Source organism: Chlorocebus sabaeus, chromosome 25, assembly GCF_047675955.1.
Source record: "Chlorocebus sabaeus isolate Y175 chromosome 25, mChlSab1.0.hap1, whole genome shotgun sequence".
In the NCBI taxonomy this organism is placed as follows: domain Eukaryota; kingdom Metazoa; phylum Chordata; class Mammalia; order Primates; family Cercopithecidae; genus Chlorocebus; species Chlorocebus sabaeus.
In genome coordinates this window covers 64875942-64903547 of record NC_132928.1, presented here as the reverse complement: position 1 = coordinate 64903547, position 27606 = coordinate 64875942, and the positions used below count along the sequence as shown (strand labels likewise).

Genomic DNA, 27606 nt, shown 5'->3' with positions numbered 1-27606 from the left:
ACTCTGTTAGTTAGAACAGCCTTTAATTGTGCCCACCACAACTAAATAAAACCCACGAGACAGTTACAAATGACCTGTCACAAGAGGGGAGGAGTGAAGTAGAAGGAGCCAGAGGGAGAGCCTACAGGCCTTCTGTGAATGACCACAACCCCTACTGACTTTGGGATTTGGCCTCCCTGGGTTGGATATGCCTGGAAGGGTCGTGGAGGTTAAGAGCCAGGAGTCTGGGGAGGCCAGGGCATTGTGTTTGGTTCCAGAGGTGCCTTCCAGGTGATCACCATGGAAATCCCTTTCACTGGGATCTCCAGAAATGAAAAACGCAGATATGTCTATGTGAAATATGGTCATGTAAACCATGGGATAGGAATGGGAAAAGCTGACTTAGTCTCTCTCTCTCTCTCCACCTCTGGAGTGGCAGCTGCGTGACTGACTCCCTGTAAACTTTCAAATGGTTGTTCTTCATGCCTGGAGCTGATTCCGTGTGTCAACAAGTCTGGGCAGTCTTTGATGTAGCCACCAGCGTCTAGGCCAGGAGGCACACTGCGGCTGCCCAGAGCCCTCATGATCATTCTCTGTGCCTTCTGCTGTGCTCTCAGCCCCTGGGTCTCCCTCCCCTTGTCCTCCTTACTCCTGCTCCTGTGACAAGGGGTGGGAAGCTCTGTTTACTGATCTATATATTATTGTGTTGGTGGGAAACACTTGCTAGGCCAAATAATAATGTCTTGCAATTACTTAGCATTATCTTGGGTGTATCTCCCTTGAGAAATATATTCCTGGAAATATACCAGTAAAATGAGTTTCGGTTAGCTGAATCATATTTTATAGCCATTGAAGTTATTAATGTAGAAATTTTTCTCAAGGACAAAAATCTGACTGAGGCCATCTCAACCTCACTGAAATTTTTAGTGAAGGTTAAGAGGCATATTCTCTGATAAACTACAAGGTAAGAACACTTCGTGTAACAGAAAAAAAAAAAAATCAAAAATTGCGTGTTCCCAATGCTAACTTCAGAGGGAGCTGCATTTTCTGAGATTATTCAGTCCTTTTACATACAGTGATAATTACTAATATTTATTGATACTTATCATGTGCTAGTCATAGTGCTAAACCCATTGACATAGATCATTTCACATAATCCTCATAATAATCCTTTGAGAAATAGAATATGTTTATTCTGATTTACAGATTTTTGAGACTGAGGTTCAAATAAGTAATTTGCTCAAGGCCATACAGCTGTTAAATGGTAGAACTGGAACTTGAACCCACCTGGAGTCCAGATCCAGAGGTCATATTTTATTACCTCTTGACTATCTTTTTCCTGTTAGGATAAAATAGCATACCTTCATCTTAAGTATTATTTTAAAAACTCCTCAAATTTATAAGCTAAAGCTCATTGGCCATGTGCTGTTGCCTTTAAATTTTTATCCCTCCTAGAGATTATAACTAAGACTAATGTCTCTGGCTACTCAACCCAGTTGGTTAGAGCTAATGGGACCAAGGTGACAAGGTTCAACCCCCATTTGAGTCTGTTAGCTGGGCTGAGTTTCATGGCCACAGAATTAACCTTTCACCTTGGCCAGCTGCCTCACAAATGCATGTTGTTGATCAGAGAGAATAAGGAGGAGATTGTGGATAAAATGGCACAGACCACTAGACCAGCCACCCAAGACTATGGATGGTGGTTCAGTAGTGTTTTCTTTCCAATGTGGGATCAGACGTTATTACCATGTTTAAAACAGCATTTTTCTTAGGGTGCTCCTTGGAGCTAGTATTTGTTTTAGTGTTTATATGTGAGGAAGCATTGTATTGCCAAGTAAGCTTGGGAGTTAAAAGAGCTTTCTGAACTACAGGGCTTCCCCGAGCTTTAATATGTTAATGTGTGTTGTAAATCTCCCAGAGGGGTGTGTGTGGTGGAGTGGTTAGCATTTTCAGCATTTATTTGACCTGAGGACCTTTTTCCAGGACCAGGATTCTTAAAAACACACTTTAGAAGATTGTGTCTTAAAAATGTACTTGCTTTGTTCTATTTATTTTTAAATCCCTGTAGTAGTCTTTCCACATTGGGGATCAGTTACAGTTAAAAAAGACCAGTTTCCATATTCCACAAACTTCTACATGTGTGGATCTCCTTTCTGCAGGCTCTATCTTTACCTCTAAAGTGCTTCCACATCTCTTGTCCCATTTTCTTTGTTTTGCCCTATTTTTTAAACCAGGATTCTGTTGCTGGCCATAACACATACCCCGAATCAGTAACATCTCAGGGATTAGAATCCAGATCTCTGGCCCATTTCTCTTTCCAGTGGCCTATGCTGCCTCCCAGTGGACAGAGCATTTGCGAAGAGCAGAGATCATGATGCTTAATTCTTCTCTAGAAAGCGTTTGCCTGGTGTCTGTGAGCATTTCTCTGGCCTCCCATTGCTCTTGAATTATGAGGTGGCATTGTCTTAACTCTGTAAGCGAGACTGAACAACTCTCCTCCTCCTCGCCTCCCCACCCCCCAAATTAAGTGCATTATTAGCGGAGATTCTAAGTTGACTTACCCCAGGGAGAATAATCACAGGGGAGGACTCAAGATGGTCAGCACCAGCCCAGCCTTCTCCTAGGCTGGAGTAAGGGTTTCCCGGGGAGTGATGAAGTGCACTTGAACCTTGTCAATGACTCTTTCCTACTCTGTTGCTCACTTGCTCTTTTCTCTGTTTAATTTTGTACAGCTCCAGTGGCAATTTCAGTGATCTGATAATTTGGAAAATAAATGAAAGAGTGGAAGATAAATTTTTATTTTCCTTTTCTCAAAAAAATTACACCCAAGTGAATAATCTTTATGCTCTATTTCTCAGTAATATTTAGATGCTACTCCTGAAGAATAGCAGAGCTGCCAAAATCAGTAGGGTTTTTTACCAAGCTCTGCTTCAGTAATCCTATCACTTGCCTGAAGAATTCATTATAACGAAATAAACACATTAGGAACTCCTTGGTCTTTTACATCTCTAATATTTATGAAGTACTGAGGCTCTGAGCCAGCCAATAAGGAAGCTGGCAATTCTCAGCAATCAGTTTAATAGGCATTGGTTGATTTGGATTGCAAAATATAGGTGCCCTGATTAGCCCTCTATATGGACTTGCGTTGTTCTTCAGCCATTCAAAAGCTACCTAATTATGAATATTGAAGTATAATGTTCTGGCTTTTAACATAAAGCACTTACCTTTTAATTGGCCATCAGCTTTGTTTTTAGGGCTTATGTACCTCCACTGGGATTCAAATGAAATGGGGAGATAATCAACCAGTCAGCAGAGAAAAGGGTAAAATGATCAGAGATAATTAAGTGGCAGCAGGGACATTTAGGGTTAGACAACAGGGACAGAAACAAAAGAAGGAAACTCACAGGAAACCAGCTCCCTTCTCTGCCACACTGCCAGGCACACCCCTTTTGAAACCACCTTTGATTCCCTCTTTAGCTTTCAGGTGGGACACATATAGACTTTGTGGCTGACATCTATCAGCTTGAGCACAAACTTGATTCCTCCCTGCGCCTAAACTCAGCGCCAAGCAGAGGGTGGGGCATTGGATCCTCACTGCACAAACTTGGCAGAGGAAAAAAGACCGTTAAGTGAAGGCTAATTGGAATCTGCCCCAAACTGCACTCTGTTGGAGCTATTTACAATATCTTTCAAGCAGCTGACTTACTGGGTTATTCAGTTTAGGGGCAGTGAGTGGGGGGATCGGTGGGGAGTGCTTAAGGAGAGGAAGATGGCCTGTACAAGGCAGTGGGTGCTTTTTTACACTTTTGAAAAATTAACTCCTACACCATCTTAGTCCTTGGTATGAAGCCTAAGTACTCCTCTTGACCACAGGGAGCAGTTCACCTCCTTTGGGTCATGTGTCCCTTTATTTTCTGATGAAATTTATGGTTTATTCCAGAAAATTAGCCTAGATACACACATTTTTCCCCGCCCCCCCATGGAATTTCAGGAAGGTAAGGAACCCCTGAAAGATGATCCATGGATCTTCTAGTTTTTTTCAAGTTAAAAAAAATCCTGTTTTTAGATCCAGAAGTAGGGCTAGAAGCAATTTTTGTAGGTAATTGTGGAGAGTGAAGTGGAGAAAGCCTAGGAAAAATAATGAGTTTGCCTTTTAAATATTTCTTTGGAGGCCAGGAGCCTTGGCCGATGCCTGTAATCCCAGCACTTTGGGAGGCTGAGGTGGGAGAATCACTTGAGCCTGGGAGTTTGAGACCAGCCTGAGCATTTGAGACCAGCCTGGGCAGCATAGTGAGACCCTGTCTCTACAACAGATTAAAGAATTAGCCAGGCGTGGTGGTACACATCTGTAGTCCTAGCTACTCAGGAGGCTGAGGTGGGAGGATCACTTGAGACCAGGGAGGTCAAGGCTGCAGTGAGCCATGATTGGACCTGGGCAACAGAGTAAGATCCTACCAAAAAATCAGCAAAACCAGCAAATTTTCATAGAAAAACTTCTTTAAAAAAAATTTGTATTAAGGTACTTTAAAAACACTATTTGTATTTAAAGATCCAAAATAGCACATCTGTTTTACTCATTCAAGCAGATTTCATAAGTCATTATTTTGAGGCTATATTTTGTTACTGTAATTCTAGATAATTCTAATTTTTATATGCATCGAAATGTGATAAAATTATGTATCTTTAAAAATGGCCCTTTTGCAATTTAGGCTTAAGCAAGTACATATGTGTGCACGTGCATTTGTGAGTATGTGGGTGTGTGTGCGCAATTTTTTTTTCTTTTTTGTACCACCTCCCCACCCTCTGACATGAAATAGGGACTTGTCTATAACCATATTCTCATGGCCTAAAAGCAGGTCTGGTGCAGAGTAGGTTGTTGAGTACATGATTAATTTTGTAACTGTTGACTTCAGGTTTTGAGAGGAAAGTCAAAGAAATGTTTTCCTTTTTTTTTTTTTTTTTTTTTTTTGTGTGACGGAGTCTCACTCTGTCGCCCAGGCTGGAGTGCCGTGGTGCGAGCTCGCCTCACTGCAACCCCTGCCTCCCAGGCTTAAGCGATTTTCCTGCCTCAGCCTCATGAGTAGCTGGGATTACAGGCACCCGCTACCACGCCCGGCTAATTTTGATTAGAGACAGGGTTTCACCATGTTGGCCAGGCTGGTCTCAATTTCCCGACCTCAGGTGCTCTGCCCGCCTCAGTCTCCCAAAATCCTGAGGTTACAGGCATGAGCCACTGTGCCCGGCCTTTTTTTAGAGATGGGGCCTTGCTCTGTTGCCAGACTGGAGTGCAGTGGTGCAGTCTTGGCTCACTGCAACTTCCACCTCCTGGGTTCAAGCGATTCTCCTGCCTCAGCCTCCGGAGTAGCTGGGACTACAGGTTTGTGCCACTATGCCCAGCTAATTTTTGTATTTTTAGTAAAGACAGGGTTTCACCATGTTGGCCATGATGGTCTCGATCTCTTGACCTCGTCATCCGCCCACCTCAGCCTCCCAAACTGCTGGGATTACAGGTGTGAGCCACCCCGCACCCTGCCTTCCCTATTTTCTTTCTTTTTTTTTTTTTTTGAGACAGAGTCTCACTCTGTTGCCCAGGCTGGAGTGCAGTGGCTGGATCTCAGCTCACTGCAAGCTCCGCCTCCCGGGTTCACGCCATTCTCCTGCCTCAGCCTTCTGAGTAGCTGGGACTACAGGTGCCCGCCACCTCGCCCGGCTAGTTTTTTGTATTTTTTAGTAGAGACGCGGTTTCACCATGTTAGCCAGGATGGTCTCGATCTCCTGACCTCGTGATCCGCCCGGTTTGGCCTCCCAAAGTGCTGGGATTACAGGCTTGAGCCACTGCGCCCTGCCTTCTCTATTTTCTTGACAGTCTTCCTTCTCTTTCTCTCTGCCTGTTTTTGTATTTTGCCTTCCTTTTCTTTTATCCCCAATGGGGGTGAGAATTAGGTTCCCAGAACCTGTTATGAACGTTTTCCTTGACTGATAGCAGTATGAGAAAGCATTGCAAAGGACTGCCTGGGGGTGCTATTTAGTACAGGGGCATGGGATATGGACTGGTTTACTGCAGGTTCTCCTTCAGGGGCTGATTTAGGTTGGTGTTTATGCAGTCCTAGGCTGGCCTAGTTGCCCATTTCATAAGCTATACAAGGCTGCTGGACTGAAATAATTGTGAAATGTGGCCATCCCTCTTGCTGCACAGTCTGTCTTTTTGGCCATAATTAAGAATCATTCATGTCCAGGGTGCACATTTAGCCAATGGAGTTTCTTAACAACTCCTTTGAGAAAAGGATCAAGGGACATACCTGAACAGAAAGGTTTCTGTGGTTCCATAATGTGAGAGTTCAGAGTGCACAGAGGATGATTCCTGAGTCTGCCCATCGAATAGGCATTTGGGTAGATTTTTTTTTTCTACCATTTGACTTCCATCTTCCTAAAGAATGAGAAGTTAGGACTAGAGGAAAAGCTCCCATCTTTCACACTCAATATGTTCTCTAAAACCAAGCAACTTTGATTCTTCCTTCCTGTAAGTGAACCCTGGTTGCATAGCCTTGGACCTGTCAAGTCAGGTGTCAGGTGACTTAGAGGGTATAGGAAATACTTCCATTTAGGCACCATCTAAGTTTACCCAGCCTCTCTTCCGCACTGACATTGGCTTTAATCCTCGTAAATGCTGAGTATACTCTTCTTTCCGTGTGGGCCCAGGAGGCAAGGCTAGGCTGGAGGTGATCACTAGGTAGGAGAAGGCGTCTTGTTGGAAGGAGCTGGTGTAAAACAGCGGGTTGCCAGGCCTCTGTTCCCAGTGTTGTCTTGGGTGAAGCTGTTCCAAGGAAACCACATTTCTCTCTGGGCCGCACTGTTGTGAGTGCCTAGGATGCTTCCAGTGGATCTGTGTGAAATGTCAAATCCATCGAGGTTAGCCTGGAATGAAATCTCTGTGCCGAAAGACTGGCAGGAGTTTTGGACTCCAAAGTTCTTGACTGATCTTTTTCTGTTGTAATGACTAGATGAGTGAGGTTCTCCTGATTGTTTCTGAGGCTGCTTGCTCCCTATGTCCTCAGCCTGTGACCAAGGTATAGCTCACTTGGGCTGAGTGCTTCCTTGTTCAGGATGAATTAAGCACTTGATGTGCACATGCTGTGAACTCATCTCCCCCAACTTCTTTGAATTCTCTACCCATCATATACTTGGCCACTTTCCTGAGCCAAGCGCTTTATTATCTTGTCCTGTGAGTCCTCATAGATATATTTAGAAACATTTCTATGAAATATGAAATGCAGGCTTAACTGGCTGTTTGAAATCACAACCCACAACCACTTTGCTGGTGTTTGCTCACACACATACTGATACATGCTTGCTATACATACGCACAGTTGCCATCTTTTTTTTTTTCCTTTTTTTTTTTTTTTTTTTTTGAGACAGAGTCTTGCTCTTTTGCCCAGGCTGGAATGCACTTGGCTCACTGCAACCTCTGCCTCCCAGGTTCAAGCAATTCTCCTGCCTCAGCCTCCCAAGTAGCTGGGACTACAGGTGCGTGCCACTACACGTGGCTAATTTTTGTATTTTTAGTAGAGATGAAGTTTTGCCATGTTGGCCAGACTGGTCTTGAACTCCTGACCTCGTTATCCACCCGCCTCGGCCTCCCAAAGTGCTGGGATTACAGGCATGAGCCACCGCGCCTGGCCAGTTGCCAACTTTTTTGTGTGCTTTCCTTCCTTCTCTCTTCTCCAGACATAGCATGTCTATAATCTCTGGAGGTAAGCCCTGCCTCGTTACACACAAGAGGATCATGACTAATGCAGTGTACATAGATAGATAGAGATATCTACCAGCATGTTAATAAAGGGTCTGAGATGGAATGGAAAAATGTCGCCCTCAGGTAATTGTCCGCAGTCTTCTGTAGCCACTGCTGGAGAGGGGGGTGGCGTGGGAATGGGGGAGATGGGCACACCCGTGGGTACCATCTGTTAGGTGGCAGGAAAGAAGGATATTTCTGAATTTTATTTTTTTCTTGTCTAGGAAATTTCTAAAACTTCTTCTGCTTAGAGCTTTTTCAGGGTCTAATTCCCGCACAGGTGGGAGTGGTGCCTTAGATTTTACCTTTTTACGCCCAAGCAGCCGTCTCGCTTCCAAAGTCGTGCTTACTGATGCACTCCTTTGACTGTGTTCCTCTGCCTTTTCCTTGTGCCTTGAATCTCGTCTCTGTGCTTGCCCTTGTCTCTGTGTGTCTCTGTCTGTGCCTTCGTGGCTTAGCATCTTGGTGCTTGGATATTCCCCACCTCTCTGTGCTTCTTGGTTCCTGCAGAGCCTGCCTCCTTGTGCCTTTCATTACCACGTTAACAAACTCGAGTTGTGCCTAACGACGTCGCCTCATACGTTATGCTAATGATCAAGAGACATGTTAATGATATTTTAGAAGCCTAATTAGTGGAATATATAACTATATGCAATTTGGTAATGGACTGTGACAACAAGTTGTTAAAAGGGGGCTTGACAAATACAGTTGCATGTGGCCTCAGACAAACAGGAGCTGAGAATGGATGAGTGGAAATCAGACAGGGAGATAGAAGGAGGAGGTGTGTACTGGGGCTGTGAATGCCTGTGTGTACACTTACGTGAGGGTCAGTCTTTCTTACGGGTAGCATTGCTGTCTTATCATCATTCCACTGTCCTAAAACCACAAGGCTAACTGTATCTGAAGAATTATTTACTGATGTTTCTTAAGCAGTTGCTACTGTTGCCATTGATCATACTCCTATATCTTGGTTAGAAATGTTATTTTGATTATGTTATTCTTCACAGTATCCTTGTAATTTGTAATGGGAGATGTACACAGAGAAGATAGGTTCTTGTGCCAAAAAGAAGTTTTATTGTGTTATAAACCAACAATCAAGACCATGTAAGCTCAGAAATGATCTGTATTGTGTCTATCAACATTTCGACAGTATTGGTAGGAGTAAAACAAGGAGTGGTATGTGTAAAATCATTCAGCTGTTTGGATGTCAGTTTCTCTCAATGAAAGAATTGGTTAGAGGCATACATTCCTTCAGCTGGTATCTTTCTTCCTCTAACATGGTGATTCTCAATTTGTGCGCCTCGGACCCTGAGGGAGCCTTGAAGTTGTTAAAAAGGCTTGGTAAATTCATGCACATAGCAAGCATTGTCTGTGAACAGAATAATGTCCTGGACACGCAGGCAGATAAATATACCTACTAAAATTCTTTGAATGTATGAATCGCTATTGTGGTTAATGAAATGCACATTCACTTAAACAAGCATTTTTTTTTTTGTTCCTATAGGTTTCTTTATTCATGTGTATCATTCCTCCATCTGTAGACGCTAAAAATAGAATAACTCTCTTATAGTGGTACTTGCAATGTTTCAACATTAAAAAAGAGACTATACATTCACAGAGGTTGGGAGCTTCTGTCTAGCCTGTTGTTATCAAAACTGCTTATAAAATATAGCAACTAATTTTCACTTTGACAACTACTTTAATTCTAGAAAATAGGTTTATGAAGACTTTCTTAAAGTGTTATCTATCCTTCCAGTGACTTATTGTACATTTTAGAACATATTTCTATAGGGAAGAAAAATCTCCTTTAGTCAGAATTGAACAGTTTTCGTGAAGAACACGTTACACCATGCAGAAACATGGGCACTGCAGTGCATAGGTGGCACTAGCTTATGGGAGCCTGAATTCTAGAAACTTGGTTTTACTTTTTGTTTAGGATTAAAATGCCAAAAAGAGATAGGCTTGCAGTATCACACTTCACCACCAGGTAAAGCTTTTAGAAACATATATTCAGTGTGAAAATGCCCCAAGTTTGCAGCTTCTTGATGGATAAAGACAGTTACAGAGACAAAGAAAGTTAGTGTTTTATGAATTAGTCATCTGCTCTTGAAATAGTGTAGGTTATTGGCAATGAGGTACGTTTGTATTTTTTTCTTGGCTGCTCTTCCTAAGGCAGTATGCCCTGTTACCATTGAGGAGGTTCTTCTGTCTTTCCCCTTACATTTTTATTGTACACGGAAAGAGAGAAAAAGGAAGCCCTGAAGGAAGATTATGTATGAACCCAGGATTCTGTTATTATGTCTGATGTTTGTTTCCAGTTAAAAATGAGAAGTAATTTTTGGGAAGGAGACAGAAAGGGGAGAAGTTTATAAGCAAGCCAGTGGAAAAAGCACATTCATTATCAGTGTCTTTCTCACTGAGTCGTTTGAAGTTGGAAAATTAGCAGCTTCTTTGAAGCTCATGAGATCTTTCATCTTTGTGTATGTGAGTGTGTGTGTTAATATTAAGTGGTGATTCTTTCTCTTGCCACTTATTTGGTTTTTCTGCTAATAATGAAATTATAATGAGATCCCTGATGGGATTTAAAAAAAAAAAAAAAGAAAAAAACACCTTACATGAATTATCCCATTCCCCCACCCTCCTTCTGCCTTTCTATAAAATCTGTTCTGCATAATAGGTCTTTGTTTCTGGATTTGTGACAGAATTGAAGGAGGCCAGGAGTCGGAAGTGCCCCTCATTGTTCTTTTTGGTGACTAGGATACAAAGTTGTGTTCGGCACAAAGTACTCTCCTCTGCTTCTACCTCCGGGAACCCCGTTACCCCCCAGCCCACACACCACCACCCCAAATTTGGGTGGGGAGAAGGCAAAGGTGAGTGTTTGATATCTTTGCAGGCTGAATGGCCAGTTTATTTGAGATGTATATACCATGCCTTCCCCCTTTTCTCTTTAAGGATTCATGACATGGGCTGCCATTGAGGGGAACCACACATCTGTCTTGATGGCAGAAATGTGGTATTTGGAAATCTTGGGAAAACCTCTCAGGATAACATTTTCAGAAGTAGGTTTTCCTCCCTGTTACCTCTGGTTCCTATTCCATTGCCCTTTATCAGTACAGGCTTTTGAAAATGCCATGGATTAAAGAGGTCCCATTGCCCAGGGCTGAGCGTTTCTTTGCCCGGCCTGGTCTCTACTAGTGGGTGGGTAAGTGGAGCCTTTGGAAGAAGGAATCAGTGTATGGACTGTTCAAGACACACACATACTTATCTAATTTAAGCATTTCTGGCTGTAGGAAAGGCAATGCTGTGATCTATTCCAATGAAGAGTTTACGTTTTGGAAACTCAGTTCTATAATCAGTTCTATAAAACTCAGATTCTTCTATAATCCAACCTAAATCTTTTCTGCTTTACTATTTTGTCTTAAGCCAGAGATAGACAACTGCTATTTTCCCATCTTAAAACTCTAGAAAACTAGAGTGTAGAGAATGGGCAAGATGACAATGCCTCGTCTATGTATGTGGCTTAGTCAAAAGCTATTTCCTGAATCTCTCATGTTTAGATTTTCTCATCAACGTTAATGACCACTTTCAGGGCCTCATTCCCCGCTCCCCATCGTGTCTGCAGGTTCCCCCTCTCTTTCTTCCTTCTCACCATTTAACAGGTATAATAAAGCTGGGGAATCTTTACAGTTGGTGATTTTATATCATAGATCAAAGATCAAAGCAGAGGAATACACAGCAACCGTAAAATTAACTGCTTTTTCAATTTTACAATGCTTTCAGTGATAGAGAATCTTATAAATTTAATATTAATTAAACACTTAGCTTTTAACCTCCTCCTGCATCTACTTTTGGCTGGTGGCTGGAAAAAATTAATTGGGCATCTTAAATCTTGTATTACTAATGCCTTGACAGGAGGGGTTTCAGAAGCACTTAGAACTTCAGCAAAATGCACTTGGAGCATTTGTCCTTCCACTCACCTAATTGAAACTCCTTTTTTTCCTTAAGGAAAAATGAACCATTTGCAAATTTTTTTTTAAAGGAAGCATAACTTACAGTCCCCTTTCATAGCCAAAGCTTTAACTCAGTCCCTTGGCACATTTAACACTTCACAAAATGGAAGCCATTGAACTTCCATTATTAGAAATACCCTATTGATTTTTGAGTGTGTTGGTACAGATGTGTGGCCGGCAATTGCTTGGCGTAATCATTGTGTCACCTGAAGCCTATGCATGTTCAGTCCAGCAAGAGGTGCCTCCTGTTTTGGTGAGCTCACTTTGGCATGTTAGAGTCAGAGGTGGTGGCATTTGAGAATGGACCCACAGCATCAGGAACAGGAAAGTGAGAATATCAGTGAAAGGAAGTAATATTTCTCTTGAAGGAAGCCTCAAAAGATAGGAAGCCAGTATGATGGAGATGTTTTGGGGAAGCTAGACTAGGCTGTTCACATTTTCTTAGCTCTGGAAGGAATGGACGATGGCCTTTTGTTGGAGGACAAGCATTTCTCTCTTTAAAAGCCAGGCAAGCATTCATGACTGTGCTTCAGAAATGGCTCAATAGAAATAATAATGCCAATACATTGCATTTCTTTTGTATTTTTTTTCTCCAGCAGGCTTGGAGAACTTTATCCAGATAATCTAATTTTTCTCACACATCACTGTGTTAGAAAAGAGCAAGATCAGGCCCCTGAGTTTACCCAAGCTGGTTCTATGCTCTGACCATATATTTGAAACTAGCAACTGGAAATTATAGTGAATAGAGCATGAACCCCAAGAATGGATCTTTCTGTACCTGTTTTAGATTCAGGTAACTGAGAAAAGTACATTAATTGCTTTTTGGGGACATCTATTCCTAGCACAGTGCTCAGTGAAATCCCTTGGGTTTTTTTGACTTCACTTGGAGAAGAACTATAAGAAACAAACTTTGGGGGAGAATTTAAAATGTCATTATTTACTTTACAAAAATGTTAAAACAATTTTACTCTGAAAGGCTTTACTGCAGGTTTGCTTTAAATCGCTAAGTTTTCTAGTCCTGTAGTCATCTAATGAGACTACAAATCAGTTTACAACGGATACTTTGGAAGTATATTTTTTGAGTAAGGTAGGGGATATAGAACATGCAACATGACAGTCCCCTGTCTCCTGCTCTGGGTTGCAATGGTCTCTTTCTCCGAGTCCAAACAGTCACCTTGACAATCCTTGATGGCAGTAGGGAGCATTTAATCCAACTGTGAAATAATAAATTAGCTGTGGTGTCACCACCAGAACAGGGAATCCTGGCTTTATGCACCTGGCTAGTCTGCACTCCCCATGAAACCATCACAGTTCCTTCTCATTGCAGCTGAGCTTTCTGAACCTTTTAAGAACTGAATTGATGGGATGTGGCATTTGATAGCCGATAAATTAAGGATATTGGTAAATGGAGCGACTCTATTAGAAGACAGCATTTCCGAGATCAGTAGCAACATTTGCTTGCGTTGTTTGTGAGTGTATCTGTGGAGGTCCTTTATATATGTATCTCTCTCTTTCTCTATCTATCTAGATATATATGATATGTGGGGTGCTATAAAATTTTTAGTGCCTTAGTTTGGGTTGACCGCCTTATTACTCACGAGTGAGCTATACAGGTCTTCCTTAACAAGTGGCAATAAAGGCTTTACAGCACCCCTTACACCGTCACATATTTTTGTTTAGGCCACATATTGTCTTTTTCTTTTTAAGTCTCCCTTTGCTCATGTCCCTCTCAAGTACCTTTGTTGCCATGGCAACAGTTCCATCGTTTCTTAGGGTAGAGCAGAATGACATCTCACACACGATTCTTTAAGTCAGTGCTTGTTTGGACTGACCTCAGACACTCAGCTGGGGCCAGTGCTGTGGCCCTTACCCTGGTCATCTGTGGCACTGTTTTCTCTTTTTTTGCCCGAGGCTGTGTTTATTAGACTGCTATGTCTGTCTCTACATTAATCATTGGTCGTGTCTCCGTGGACCTGTTCCAAAGAATGGGAAGAAGATCTAAAATTGAAAAAAAAAAGTTATTGTTAGAGCATTTTGAGTTAAATATGGAGCTTTGTGAGTGGTTGGATACATAGTAAATACTGTGGCAAGATGAAAAGGTGAGGGCAGCTCGTCCTCTGCATGTCAATGTTCTCTTTGGAATTCCCCCACAAGCTCGGTTTTGACAGGTTACCATGTGCATTTTTCAGTCCTCTCTGTGTGTCTTTAAGACCCAGCAGACCTTCCTTCTCCGTGACTCATGGAATATTAGTCTTAAATGGGAGTCACAGAACTGAGTCCGGTGCACTGATTACATTCCTAGGGAAACTGAGACCCAAAGGGGCATGTGTCTTGCTAAGATCACTCATCCTTTATTGGTGCAGATGGGATGAAAACCCACAGCTCCCAACCTTCAGTTGAGCTTCACCTTTGCTACAGTTTGTTAGTTTTTTTAAAACAGAAATTATTTGAAAGGTTTTACTGTCAAGCGAATTTCCTTTCAAGCCACTGCAACATTTCTGTAAAATGTGGCTGTAGCCATAGTGGAGACCTCATTTGGCAAATGTGGATAGGTGGGGAGGCTGTACCTCCAAATTTCTTAATTCTTTTTCCAACAAGAAGGTTGGCTTGCCAATTCTTTGATAAAAGGTAGGAGTTTCTGTAATCTGTTCTCTTAACCACATTTGGGATGCTTGTATATACGACTACATATATTTATATATTTTTTATGGGCAATATTTTGACTGTTTCTCTTTTGAAAGACAGTGTGAATGAGTATGCCAAAAATCACAGATGATATGAGAAATGCTATCAATAAAAGCATTTTTTCAGAAAGGTGAATAAAATAACCCCAAAATAATATAAACTTTTTCCTAATATTATTTTGCAAAGTCATTAGAAAAGCTAGTGCTTGTGACCAATGGGGTGATGTTCGTGGGACAGTACATGGCTGACGTGGTTTTTACTGGGCAAAATCATTCAGATCCGCGAGTCTTTTGGCATGGGCCTAGACAGAGAGATTGCATAATTTGTTCTTGGATGACGTGAAAAAGAACCCTGAACATATTTTTCTTTTCTATGCTTCCAAAGTCTGAGTGGGAAGTTTTACATGGATGGGTAACATGGGATTTTAGGAGACTGATGATGCTCTGTTTTAGATCTGCACTTGGTCTTTCCAACTTGTCGGGGTGGTGTGGTGATCGTATATTTGACTAGTGGGTATTGTGTTTTCATATTTAGGCTGCCTGTATAGCAGCTCGTGATTTGCTATCAGTACATCTATCAGTCTGTAATATTACATGCGGTATCATTCTTCTGTTACCCAAATACTTGGTAAAAGAGAAAGCTAACATGCACTAGGTTCCTACCAAACAGATAAGATGAGATAATCTGTATAAAGTACATAGTATAACCCTGAAAGAGATTATTAGTCCCACTTGACAGAGGTGGAAAATGAGCCCTAGAGAGATTAAATAAAATAGAACCTTCTGTGACTGAGTGACTAAATTCAGGTCTCTGATTTCAAAGCCCATACTCTTTCCTCTGAGTTGCATTGCCCCTACCAGGTACTTGGCAATGACTGTCTTGTGCAATCTTTGGATCTTTGCCTTGATAATGTGCTTAATCATTCCCTTCACAGTTCATAGTAAAGTAAGGATGACGAGCATTTAGCATCATCACACACAAGCCTGAGAGTCAGCAAGACTCACCTTACTGTAAAGCTAGCTTCATCAGCTCCAGCAGCTTTCCAGGTAGCATGATATCACTGGCAGAGTGGATCAGGAAGACCTGGCAGAAGTTGAGAGTGTGGAGTAGGAGAATGGGAGAAGGAGTAATATATTAACCTTACTGATACACAGAGTTGCTCCTTCTTTTTCTTGCAGGTTAGTGCACATAATTATTATCTCACTAATTACTGTGTGGTTTTTGTTTTTGTTTGGCTTTGCAGTGTAAGATACCTTTTAAAAGCCACCATCTGGTTTAGGTGCTAGATGAAAGTTCTGGTTAAAACAAAACAAATAGTTTCATAAACCTAGTGAGAGGGGATTTTTTTTTTCTTTGTTTTTTTTTTCTACAGTGTTCACAGTGCTTTCTGAACAAACAAATTTCTTTGGATGTAAGCAACAGAGAGAAGTCAGAAAACATGGCTCTCAGATTCAAGTAATAAAAGCATGGGAGCTGAGGAGGGGCAAAAAGTTAAGTAAAAGAGGAAAGTAAAAACTCTTACTCTGCATTGACCCTTTTACTGAGGTGTAAGGTACAAAGCATAAATAATCCACATGGAGAGTGACAAGTCCACTTACTTAATTCATTATTTATTTTAGTTATTGGAGAAGCTCATTTCTGCTTAGCCTCCGGGCGTATTTACAAGTGTGATAGAAAAAAGACAGTCCCTGCCATTACTGTTTACAATCTACAATAGATAATATATAAACAAGACATATTATTTTTGTAGACAGATGCATCCAGATACACTTTAAACAAACAAGAGTACAGCAATTAATGTGCATATGAAATCAGTAAGGTAAATCAGCTCTTGGGGCACATGAAGGAAACTAATACAAATTAAGGAATTGGAACAGATTTGGGCCATATTTGACTTTTTTCATATAAGAAACATGATTTTAGAAGAGCAGGTTGGCTGTAGCGCAGTCAGGAACTGGGCAAGCAGCGTTGTGACTTGCTTGTTCCACAAGCAGAGCCTGGGCAGCACTCAATAACACCCCTCACCTTCATGGACCATCAGCCGTAGAGAGACAAATTAGAGCAGTGGCATAAGCCACAAATCACAGGCTGTTGTTAGATTTAGTCTGACCCTTAGCATCATTTTATCTGAGTCCTTTTGAATTTAATGTGATTCCCTTCACACCACCCCGTCTCTGGACAAATACTAATATTGTTATTGTTATCACCATGATTACTTGTGGCTGACCTAATACCCTTCTGCCCTGAAACCACAGGACCTTGCCGCAGCCTAGGCATTAATAGCCCTCACAGCACCTCGTTGACATGGCTGCACTGGAGTTGAAGTTACAAAGCAGGGAAGTATCATTTAGTGCCCCTGCTACCCTCGCCCCCTTCATCTTTATTATGCAGTTTCTTCTTGTCGTGCTGCCCATTTTCCCAAGGAATTAAAGTTGCAGATATTTTGATTTCAGGGGAGGGTGAGGGGGAAGTCGGGCTCTGAGTTTAGAGAAGCAAGAGCTGGCGCACCTGTCCTTAGGGTCACAGCACAGCCTTTCTCCTGCTGGACACAGGAGTAGGATGAAAAGCCAACATCAATGACCTTGAGTATATAGTTTCATAGTCCATGAATGATTTCAGGAATTATAGATGTACTCTTAGTGTAGAACATGCAGAATGCCCACTATGGATTCAACACTGTGCAAACTATGTGTTTGAGTTTTTTTCTCAATTGGTGGCTTTATATCAACCTCCCCAGCACACTTATAACTAGGCTTTTATAATGATTAATATACTAGGAAGAAGCAGTGGTACAGACACATTGGACACGTGGTATTTATGGTCTAGAGGATATTATAACCATGAACTCATTGGTGCTCTCCACAACTTTGATAGTGGTTGAGCAGTAAACATGGAGGCTCAAAAGGATATAATTTAGGTGACTTTGGAAGTCATCTAAAAAGTGGGAAATGGATTTTATGGTGCCTAGACCCTAGAGTTCATATAGAGTTAAGACCTAGAAGAGACTTTAGAAATCCCCAATCTTGTTTTATAGATAAGAAAACCTAGAATGGGTATCAGTTTGCTTAAGGTCATACAGTTACTCAATGGCATAGGTGGGACTCAAAACCAATTTGCCTGGTAAGTCCACTATAACATCCTCAATGTAGAATATCCTCGAATGGATGGTGTTACTGACTTATTTTCTTCACAACCATCTCTCTCTCTCTCTCTCTCTCTCTCTCTCTCTCTTTTTTTTTTTGATATGGACTCTTGTTCTGTCACCCAAGCTGGAGTATAGTGGCATGATCTTGGCTCACTGCAGTCTCTGCCTCCTGGGTTCAAGCAATTCTCCTGCCTCAGCCTCCCGAGTAGCTGAGATTACAGGTGTGCATCACCGTGCCCGGCTAATATTTGTATTTTTAGTAGAGATGGGGTTTCGCCATGTTGGCCAGGCTGGTCTCAAACTCCTGACCTCAGGTGATCTGCCCACCTCAGCCTCCCAAAGTACTGAGATTACAGGCATGAGCCACAGCACGTGGCCTCTCTCTCTCTTTAGACTATTAATAGTTGCGTCATTTTCTATTACTAGTATTTTCACTGCCCAGTCTATTTTGTTATTATTTGGGGTCTCAGTATGGACTATTTCTTGGATCTGGTAGAATTTGAATGGTATATGTCATCATGAATACTGAATTACCTAGCCTTTCCCTGCAGATTTCATGTATTATAAATGGAAAAGTATAATGTAGTGGTTAAGAGCATGGACTCTACACTCTGACTGCGAGGGTTTGAATCCCAGTTCCTAGTTGTTTTGGACACATTATTTAACCTTTCTTTGCTTCAGTTTCCTAATGTATGTAATAGGAAGGATAACAGCAGTATCTACTTCATAGGTAACTGCCTTGGAGTTAATACACAGAAAGCAATTAAAATAGTGCCTGGTGCATGTTAAGCCTCATAGTATATTTGTTATTATTGTTATTATTTATTTTATTCGCTCTCCAGCAGTGGCCTCGAGCTACCTAAAAGGTTTTGTAATTTAATCTTCCATTCAGTTGAGGAAGGAGCTCCCAGCTCTGCTGTGGCACAGCCGTGGATGAGCAGTTTCTTCCCTGTGAACCAGCTCCCTACCACCTGTAATGGTCAGTTTTCAGTGCCAGCTTTGTCTTCTGCACCTGCACAGAGTCAGGCTTTTCCTTCTTCTTGTTTGGAGGTGGCTCCGGCATTGCTCACTGAATATTCCCTGTCCGGAAGCCTGTGAGCATGGGGTTTCTGGGAGATTTGGCCAGAGGCTTCTTGAGGGATATGGCCAGGTGAGTTTCGAAAGGTCGAGATTAGTGCTGTTGACCTCCTGCAGTGCCCTGCCTGGCCCCACACCAGCTGACACTTATCTAGGACTAAGAGGATGGTTACAATAAAACACTGATACAGGTAAGAGCTATGGAAAACAAAACTTACTACTTCCCTGGTCCTTATCTCCTAAAGCATATATTATTTCATGAAAGCTTTGAAAAGAGAGTGCTTTTTCAGCTTGGGGCACTGTTGAAACTGACTGGACCTGACTACTATGGCAGTGTTTAAAATCAATGTCTTCGTTCGTTCCTCCCACAATGCTCGTTGGGTTTCATTTCTGGAATATGAATTGCCCAAATTAGTTGAACTGTCTGGTGGAGGACTGTAAGCTCAGAAAGGAAGTGTCAGCTTCCTATTAATACACCAACACCCTCTGATAGACACAAACTTTCTTTTTAGCCAGCATAATTGGGCAAGGTCAGGACTCTCTCGGTCATGGTTTGGGGTTTTTGTTGTAGAGAAATAAATTCTTTGGGAGAAATGATAACTCTCAGTTGTTTCCTAGCCTATCAGGACCTGGAAAGACCCCAAATTCTGAGGGTGGGGCCTGCTGCTATCAGAATCTTGGAGAGTGCCAGGTTCCACCAACCACGTGCACATGGTTCTATGTAGATCTGCCCATTGATCTTGGAGCCTATTCTTAGCCTCATTGGTGACAAGGGGCCATGTCACCAGCCTGTAGAGATGGCAACTGTGGGCAGGAATTAACTCTAAGGCTGTGAATATTCTGTGCCTTCTTATTCCGTTAAGAGGCAAGCGATACAGCTTAGAGAAGGTTGAAGTGTGTGTGTGGGGGAAGGGGTTTATTGTGAGGGTGGGGGTGGGGAGAAAAGGAGGAACTGTAAAAAATGTTAATTTATTAATCACTGAATATATAGCAGTTCATCTGAAATGCTGTTGCTATGCCAACACCCTGGGAGTTTATTTTCTTAATCCAAGAGAGGAGCTCTCAGTCCCCTGCTCCCCTGCTGTGTCATTTGAATTTGCTGCTGCCACCGCTGCCACCATGGTATCTGTTTTAAAAAGTGGGGGATGAGGGAGGAGGGAGGGGAACCAGGCTAAACCACCAAAGCAGTCAAATGCAAAGCAGTAAGAGGCCTTTCTCAGTGCGACTTAGTAAAAATGACACAAATTAATATACTCTACTTAAACCAGACCAAGATTAATGGTTCTCTTTCAGTGCAGCTTAGCCCAACTGTCACTCGACAGGCGTTTGTCGGACAAAATCAACACTAATCAACATTTATTCGTCTCTTGCCCTTGGGTCTGAGGCGCGCGCGGGCTGCGCCATTCTCCCGCTCGTCTCGCCACGCTTTTCACCCTCCATCCAGCCTCGCCATATATCACCCTTCCTCCTGTGCCTCTCCTCGGACGGATCCACACACTCAGCTATCAGGGTACATTAGAGGCATGATAGATTTTCTGTTTTAATTTACATCTATTATATTGCAACATAACAGATTTTGATTCCATAGAGACCGGTGTCTCCTATAGCCAGACTCTTTGGGAGGATTTCTGCATTAACTTATTAAGGTTCGTTAGGATGCAGCTTCGAATAGACTCCCTTCTCTCTGGCTTGTTCTCTCTCTCTCTGTGTGGCAAGCTCAGTAAAGATGTCTTGGTGTACCTTATTCACAAGCACCGCTCATTTTCTTTAGACTTGGCTTCCTGTGCTGGATCACATGAGGCTGGCTGAGTTCCTCCTTTACTTTCTGATTGAACTTTGATCAGCCAACAATGGGCGTTGCAAGCTCCCCAGTCCCTGCCTGGTCTGGGTAAATGGGCCTTGACAAATCTGGTGGCCTCGAGTCAGTGGGCACCCCCTCCCAGGCTTTAGTTCTAGCCCCCAGCATCTTTCTCTCTCTCTCTCTCTCTTTTTTTTTTCTCCTTTTGATCTCAGTTACAGTTAGATTTTATTTATATTGAAACTCAGGTCTACAGAGATGGAAGGGGGGAGGAACACAGTTTCTTGGGTTAACCAAGGAGAAGGATGTTGAAAGGATGACCGAAAGTGTGAGTCTGAAAAGGCTGTTTTCATTTCTACATGACCATCTTGAAAGCATCTTGTTTCAGCTTGGAACAAGGTGCATGAGCCCAGCTTGTTTGTTCCATGTGGGAAGTGTATGTTTTTAGTTGCCTTGTAGAGTGCCTTTCCACCTCATTTATGAAATCGGCTTTTAATTTTTATCCTTTTCTCTTTTTCCCTTTTCACCAGAGTTGGAATGTGAAGCACAGTTTCTACTTGCTGACATAGTATTTCCTCTTGATTTTTGGTTGGGGAGTTTTATGAGTACTAAGGTCACACTGAACTTTGGATACCTAGTCACCTTGTTGCTGGCTGCAGTTAGAAGAGCTTGAGAAGGAGATAGAAATTTTCTCGTCTTCTCCTCATGGCTTTGACAAATGCCCAGGGAGACTGCAACTTTCTTCTCAAATTGGCTGTAACACTGGAGCCCTTAGCCACTTAGAAGGCCTGAGTGTTTTTATATTTTCCACCAAGCTGCTGATTCTAAACTGTGGTGGGGTTTCTTTCATGGCCAGAATGGGGAGAGACCGTGGGTTGAGTTGGGGACGTGTGGTTTGTGTGTGTTTGCATGTGGCCGCTGAAGTGTAGGATATGGTAGGAGGATAGCTTAGGACTTCCATTTTGGTTTCTTATTACACAGCAATAAAGTAAATGGCGCTTAGTATAACTTTACACTTACAGAAATGTGGCTCAGTTTAAGAAACAAAACTCCACCAACAGGAGTGCTCAGTATCTTGAGCTTGGGAAACTGACCTCGTTAATTTTAATGAGGGGAAAAATTCTCCAGCTGGGGCTGAGAAGAAAATGAAATACCATGAGGTTATCACTTTGGATGATCTCACTGAATTCAGACTATAATCGGAATGATACTTGGAGACTTTTCTAAAGTCCTACAGAGAGATCTAGAAGAAAATGCATATGCCCTCGCTAGTATTAACGAACTGCTTTCCCTGATAGGCAGAGCTGAACTCTATATAGTGCCGCCTAAAAGGGTCATTTGAAAAGTTAACATATTAAAAAGTTGGACCAAAGTAAAACTGAAAGAAAAAATGGATTAACATGATTCTTATGTGGGTCTCACATGAAAGCAGAGGGGCTGGTTGGACGGTGGCTGAGGCTGTTGATTATAAACCAGGAGCTCCTGAGTTCAGCTGCCTCCTAGGATGCTAACTTCCTGTGGGATTTTGGGCATCTGTTTTTTATCGACCAAAGGCAAGAGGTAGGGTGAGGGAGTCCTGTTATTCAGTAGGCAGCTATTTGATTTGCACGATAGGTTGATGACTTTGGCCCTGCTGCTGAGGAGTGACAGATTGTGACCAATGAGGTTAGGATGACTGTAGGACAGGTTTGCCCTCAGTGAGGAGAGGCCTGCCAAGTTCCACTGACATTTGGTTGGGGACCACAGAAAGGAACGTCACCGTTCAAGGTATTTGGCCCTTATTCTGTCATAGTTCCCTAGATGGCGGATCCTGGGGAGCAGATTATTTCACCAGTGGATTCTTTAGAGGTATGGGGGCAGATAGAACAGGCTTTCTTCTCCAAAAGTTCAAGCTTGCTGACTCAAGCTCTTTACTCATCTCTCTGGCCTGTCACTGCATTCACGAGAAGATTTGTGCAACCATCAGGTACAAACTCAAGTATCACCAAAAGGATAATTTCTGATTAAATAGAGCCATCGTGCTCTGGGGGCCATCTCAGTATAAGTGGAATATTGAGGGGGTCTATTAATGTTTATAAGTTCCTTTGAAATTCAGCCCTTTTCTTTGAAAGCTGTAAGGCAACAGTTAAGGGCACTCATATTGCTGCTGTGACTGTGTGTATATGTGATGGGAAAGGCTGGTTGCCAAGCAGCGGAGAATGGACATAATCGTGCTGCCTAGCAACAGCGGCAGCGTGGTCACTTGCGCAGATTTCTGCGCCTCTTCCTGTTTGGTCTGCTGGAAAATACAGATGGCTTCTATGGGTTGCTCTCCGCCCTAGCCATAGTGAGAGGTAGGAAAACATGAACCAGGGTGGAAAAATACACAAGTGTATGTTTTAAAGTGATTCGTTTCCAAGCTGCCTAGGGCTGAGCAGGGATTCTTACATAGCATTCCTCAGTTTCCCCTTTGAAGATACTGTGCACTGGCATGTTGACTCGTAAGCCGGAAGAGGAATCTTTGAAAAGTGCTAGACCCCTCTGGGTGCTGCCTCTACTGAGCCCAAGCCTTTACTCTGCATGTGTGAATATAAAGCTGCCAGTTTTCTGATAAAGACACACACGTACACTCACACACACTCACACTATGGGTGAAAACGACAAGTGGAGCAGAGCGTGACTACTGATTGTTCTTTGAGGCCCGGGAAACAAAGCATTCAGGAGTGATAAAGGCAGGCGATCCCTGCTGGTTTGCCCTTTCTCCCAGCTCTGACCGTCACCCTCACACATGACACTCTTCAATGAGGTCACCTGCTCACTACAGATTCTAAAAGGGGCTTGCTTGGCAGAGGCCCCCAGAGTCAGAGTGCCGGCCTCTACTGTGCTTGGCAGTTGTGCGCATGGAACATTGGAAGCATTTGGAACGGAATGCTTAAGGAAGATATTATTTGGCAGCAAGAAAAAGGGAGTGTGCAGATTCCCCCTACCCCTCCTGGGATGAGTAGGTACTGCCTGCCCGTTTTTTCTCTACAGGAGTTGAATAGTAGCCAGAGTACAGGCTTGGCATCAGAAGGCCTTAGTTCAATCCTTATCTCTTCTACCTACCAGCAATGTGGCTTTATGCAAGCTGCTTGTTCATCTGAACCTTACTGCTCTTGTCTGTAAGGGATAGCAATATCTGCTTTACAGAGTGGGCTGGAAGGTTAAAAGAGGCGCTAGTTCCATTTGGCATGCAGCAAGTGTAACGTAATTGTTGCTGTTCACCTCCTCTCCATGATTAAAGAGTAGGAAGTTGGGAAAAGAAGGTGAGTATTGTAGCTACCCTGTTTATTCCAAACTTCAGTGTCTTGGTTTTTGTCCTCCGTCTTAGCCTCCTAAATGAAGAGCCTTTATTTCCCTCTGTTGAGGTTGGAAAAGATGAGAGATCTCTCTCCTTTTGATGCTGGGTGCCTGGATGGTATTAATTGATTTTAATGGTTTCTTAATCCATACGGAATCAGTTAGGATGGTTTGCTCCCATCTTTAAGATGATGAGACAGTAGTACAGAGCAGTGGGATGATTTGTTTGGAACCCTAGAGACCATTAGTTCCAAGATGAGATCCAAATCCTATGGCCTGTGCTCATTTTGGCAGCACATACACTAAAGTTGCAATGATACAGAGAAGATTGGTATGGCATCTAGGCAAGGATGACATGCAAAGTGGTGAAGTGTTCCTTTATTTATTTATGTATTTATTTATGTATGTATGTATTTATTTATTTATTGAGACAGGGTCTTGCTCTGTCACTCAGGCTGGAGTGCAGTGGCATGACCGTGGCTCTCTGCAGCCTTGACTTCCTGGGCTTAAGCAGTCCTCCCACCTCAGCCTCCCTATTAGCGGGAACTATAGGCATGCACCACCATGCCCAGCTAATTTGTTTCTTTTTTTTTTTTTTTTTTTGTAGAGATGGGGTCTTACTATGTTGCCTAGGCTGGTCTCAAATTCTTGGGCTCAAGTGATCCTCCTACCTTAGCCTCTCAAAATGTTGGGATTACAGGTGTAAGGCACCATACCCAGCTGTGTTCTATATTAAAAAAAAAAAATACTGTGGCCTGATGGTATAGATGAAGCCCCTGCCAAAGCCAGAGTAGGTAGAAAGCCACCAAGGAGTCCGAGGGTTCCAGGTATTGACAAGACCTGAATTTTAGACTTCAAAATTGTGACATCAGTGAATATTCCCCAAACAGATCACAGCCTGGCTCCTGGAGGCCTGGATGTGCTAGGTGGGTCAGTAGGGTTGGAAGAGGGCCCTTGCATCTTTTCTGCTCTGTTTACATTTGTATGTCTGCTAGTATACAGAGTAGCTAAGGAATCCAAATGGGGAAGGCCTTGGGTTCTAGACTGGCTTCTCATCCAGGTCCTGCTAAGAGCTCTTATTCCTCAGTTTCCCCAGCTAGAATGATGATAACATTGACCTATTTCTCAGAACAAGGTAGGTCAGGGGTTTGGAATTACTCATCTGGACTACTGTTTAAGTGCTCCACTTGGCAGATTGCTCCTTGTGCAACATACATACGGGGAAACGATGTGATGACACTAGCACAAAGGACGGTTTATAGTTATTTTCAGTGGTTCCTCATTTTTTGGTGTGTTTTTTTGAGACACAGTTTTGCTCTGTCGTCCAGGCTGGAGTGCAGTGGCACGATCTCAGCTCACTGCAACCTCTGCCTCCCGGGGTCAAGCAACTCTCATGCCTCAGCCTTCTGAGTAACTGGGATTACAGATGCCTGCCACCATGCCCGGCTGAATTTTTTGTATTTTAGTAGAGATGGGGTTTCACCATGTTGCCCAGGCTGGTCTCTAACCCTTGAGCTCGGGCAGTCCACCTGCCTCGGCCTCCCAAAGTGCTAGGATTAGAGGCATGAGCCATTGCACCCAGTCGGTTCCTTGTGTCTTAAAGCAAACACAATCGCAGTATTCTGGGCAAACAGATGTTAATAGCTTGACCTCTCTGTCAAAGGAGGACTTGGTTGCTTAAGACCCTTTGAGCTGTCAAAGTTACAGCTTCTCCAGGATACTATCATCCTCACCCATTTCTTATTCTCTGCGCAGGGAGGGACCATCTTTCGAAAAGCTCCCATCAGAGCACCCATTCTGGGACTTTGAGCAGAATGCTTAAGGCAGTGATTCTAAAATTCCACACCACCTGTTCTTCCAGTTGTGTCCTCTCTGAGCTGCCTCTGACGGTCACATTCCATGGCCATGTGCCACAGCAGACTTGTGATACTGATTTTAGTGTTGTCCTTGGCCACTGGGGGCAGAGAGGAAGGAGAGAGAAGAGAAGGGGAGAGAAGAAGAGAAATGGGAGCGGGGTCCATTCATCCATCTCTCTGTTATTAGGGGCCCACCAATTCCCACTATGGTACCTAGGGAACTAGCTCAGACCTGGAGGCCATCCAGTGACTTAATCTGGACCAGAAAAGCAACCGGGCCATTTTCCTGCCTCGACATGCTTTCTCAGCTGCCCTTCCCATTGGCTAGGGCCGAAATGACTCATCTTCCTGTGCCCTAGTTCCATGGGGTTTCCTCTCTGTGACTCTGGGCAGAGGCCTCGGTTGCCACCAGAGGCAGCTTATGGTGTAGCTTCAGGTGTAGCCTGACTCAGTTGCCTTCCCTCAGCTATTTACTGCGGAGGCACTTAATGAAGAAGACACAAGGGTAGCAGGCCTGAGGGATAACTTCAAGGCTAACGTGTCTTTTTTCCAGTGCTTACTCTTCCTTTGAATTTTAAGAATTCCAGATTTTATTCTAAGTCAGAGAACACTGCGAGAAAGGATTTTATTGTATCGACTCCCTCCAAATGGCGTGAACATCTGGATTTGCATCCTTCCCATGCCAGATATCACAAATTGGGTTGGGTTTTGCATGCTCAGGGTGACTTTTGGTATTCAACTAACACTCTTCCTTTAAGGAAGTTAGAACACTTGATAAATTTTAAGCTTTTCATCCTCAGTAGTACCCCTGGAAAGTTGAGGTTCAGTGAGGTAAAGTGTCTTGATTAATATATGATATGCACTGCTTTTTGGTGGCTCTTTTGCTGTGTTTTGTTTTTTCTTTCTCCATCATTTTGTTAAAATGAATTATGTGATTGTCCAGGTTAGCAGTGTTCTGTTTTCATAGGATAAGCCCCATCTGTAGTACTGTTTATTTCCACCGAGCCTATTTTTCAGGGGACTCTGTGCATTTCCACATTTCCAACACCAGCTCTAAGAAGGTACACCTGCAGAGTTTGTTGTGACCCTGTTTCAGAACTGGCAGAACCAAGTTCAGGCTTACTCTAATTGGTAGAGACTGAGTCCCAGCAAGTAGAAGTGTCTTGCCAAGGGGATGTGACTATTAATAGGAAATGGAACTAAAAATAGAACCTAGGTATGGCCCCAGCTATTTGACCACTCTTACCAACATGATTTCTCCTTTTGGTCTCAGACCAGGACATTCAGGGCATCTCTCCATTTTCATATGGAGAAGCATCCAAGTATATCTCAGTGGTTGATTAGGAGACCACATCCTTCAGGAATCCTGTTGAAACTTGTCAGGGTAGTTCCTAAGGTCCTGAGACCTAAGACCTAGTACTGTAACCTGGCCCCGTGAAATCTCTGGTAGATGGTAAGTGTTCAGTATGAATTTATTTATTTGATTAGGTGTTTTTTTCTCATGGTGAATACAGTTCCTTTAATATCATCCAGGACTTAGTGAACATGTGCTCCTTTTGCCTCACAGAAAAATAGAAAATGAGATATTAAAAGGAAATAGAACAAAAACTATCTGCCTTCAAGGAGCTCACAGTCTAGTTCTGGAAACTGGACATACGTAGTCTCTGCGGTCTGCTTGGACTGGTGTCACTATGATCATTCTAAGGTAACGAGCCACCTTTTATTCTTTTACCCAGCCCAGTTGTTTCAGATGAAAGGATAGAGAAGCTGGCGTCTGCTGTGATGGAGGTGATATTTTATTTTAAGATAGAGTATAGAAGCAACTGATTGATGGATTATAAACTGGGAGGTCCAGGATAAAGCTTCATTCTGAGGGCATCAGTATATTTCACTGGGAGCCTCCTGGGCATTAATTCTGCCGTTAATTTTGTTATTAGAAACCTAGCCAA

At 42.8% G+C, this 27606-nt stretch overlaps 1 protein-coding gene and 1 non-coding gene across 6 annotated transcripts in view; both read left to right on the top strand.

Annotated features, from left to right (window-relative positions):
- PBX1 (PBX homeobox 1) overlaps nucleotides 1-27606 on the top strand; it is a 293843-nt gene that overhangs the window by 56779 nt on the left and 209458 nt on the right. For 2 of the 5 annotated variants that reach the window (XM_007989707.3, XM_007989711.3), the window contains one exon: nucleotides 10471-10638. The exons of the other annotated variants lie outside the window; for them this stretch is intronic. In XM_007989707.3, the coding sequence (XP_007987898.1) occupies nucleotides 10471-10638 (168 nt within the window). The remainder of the gene's footprint in view (nucleotides 1-10470; nucleotides 10639-27606) is intronic. 5 annotated transcript variants of the gene reach the window in all.
- LOC119619812 (U6 spliceosomal RNA) lies at nucleotides 24080-24186 on the top strand. The gene has a single exon (XR_005236266.1). It is a non-coding gene; the product is annotated as a U6 spliceosomal RNA (small nuclear RNA).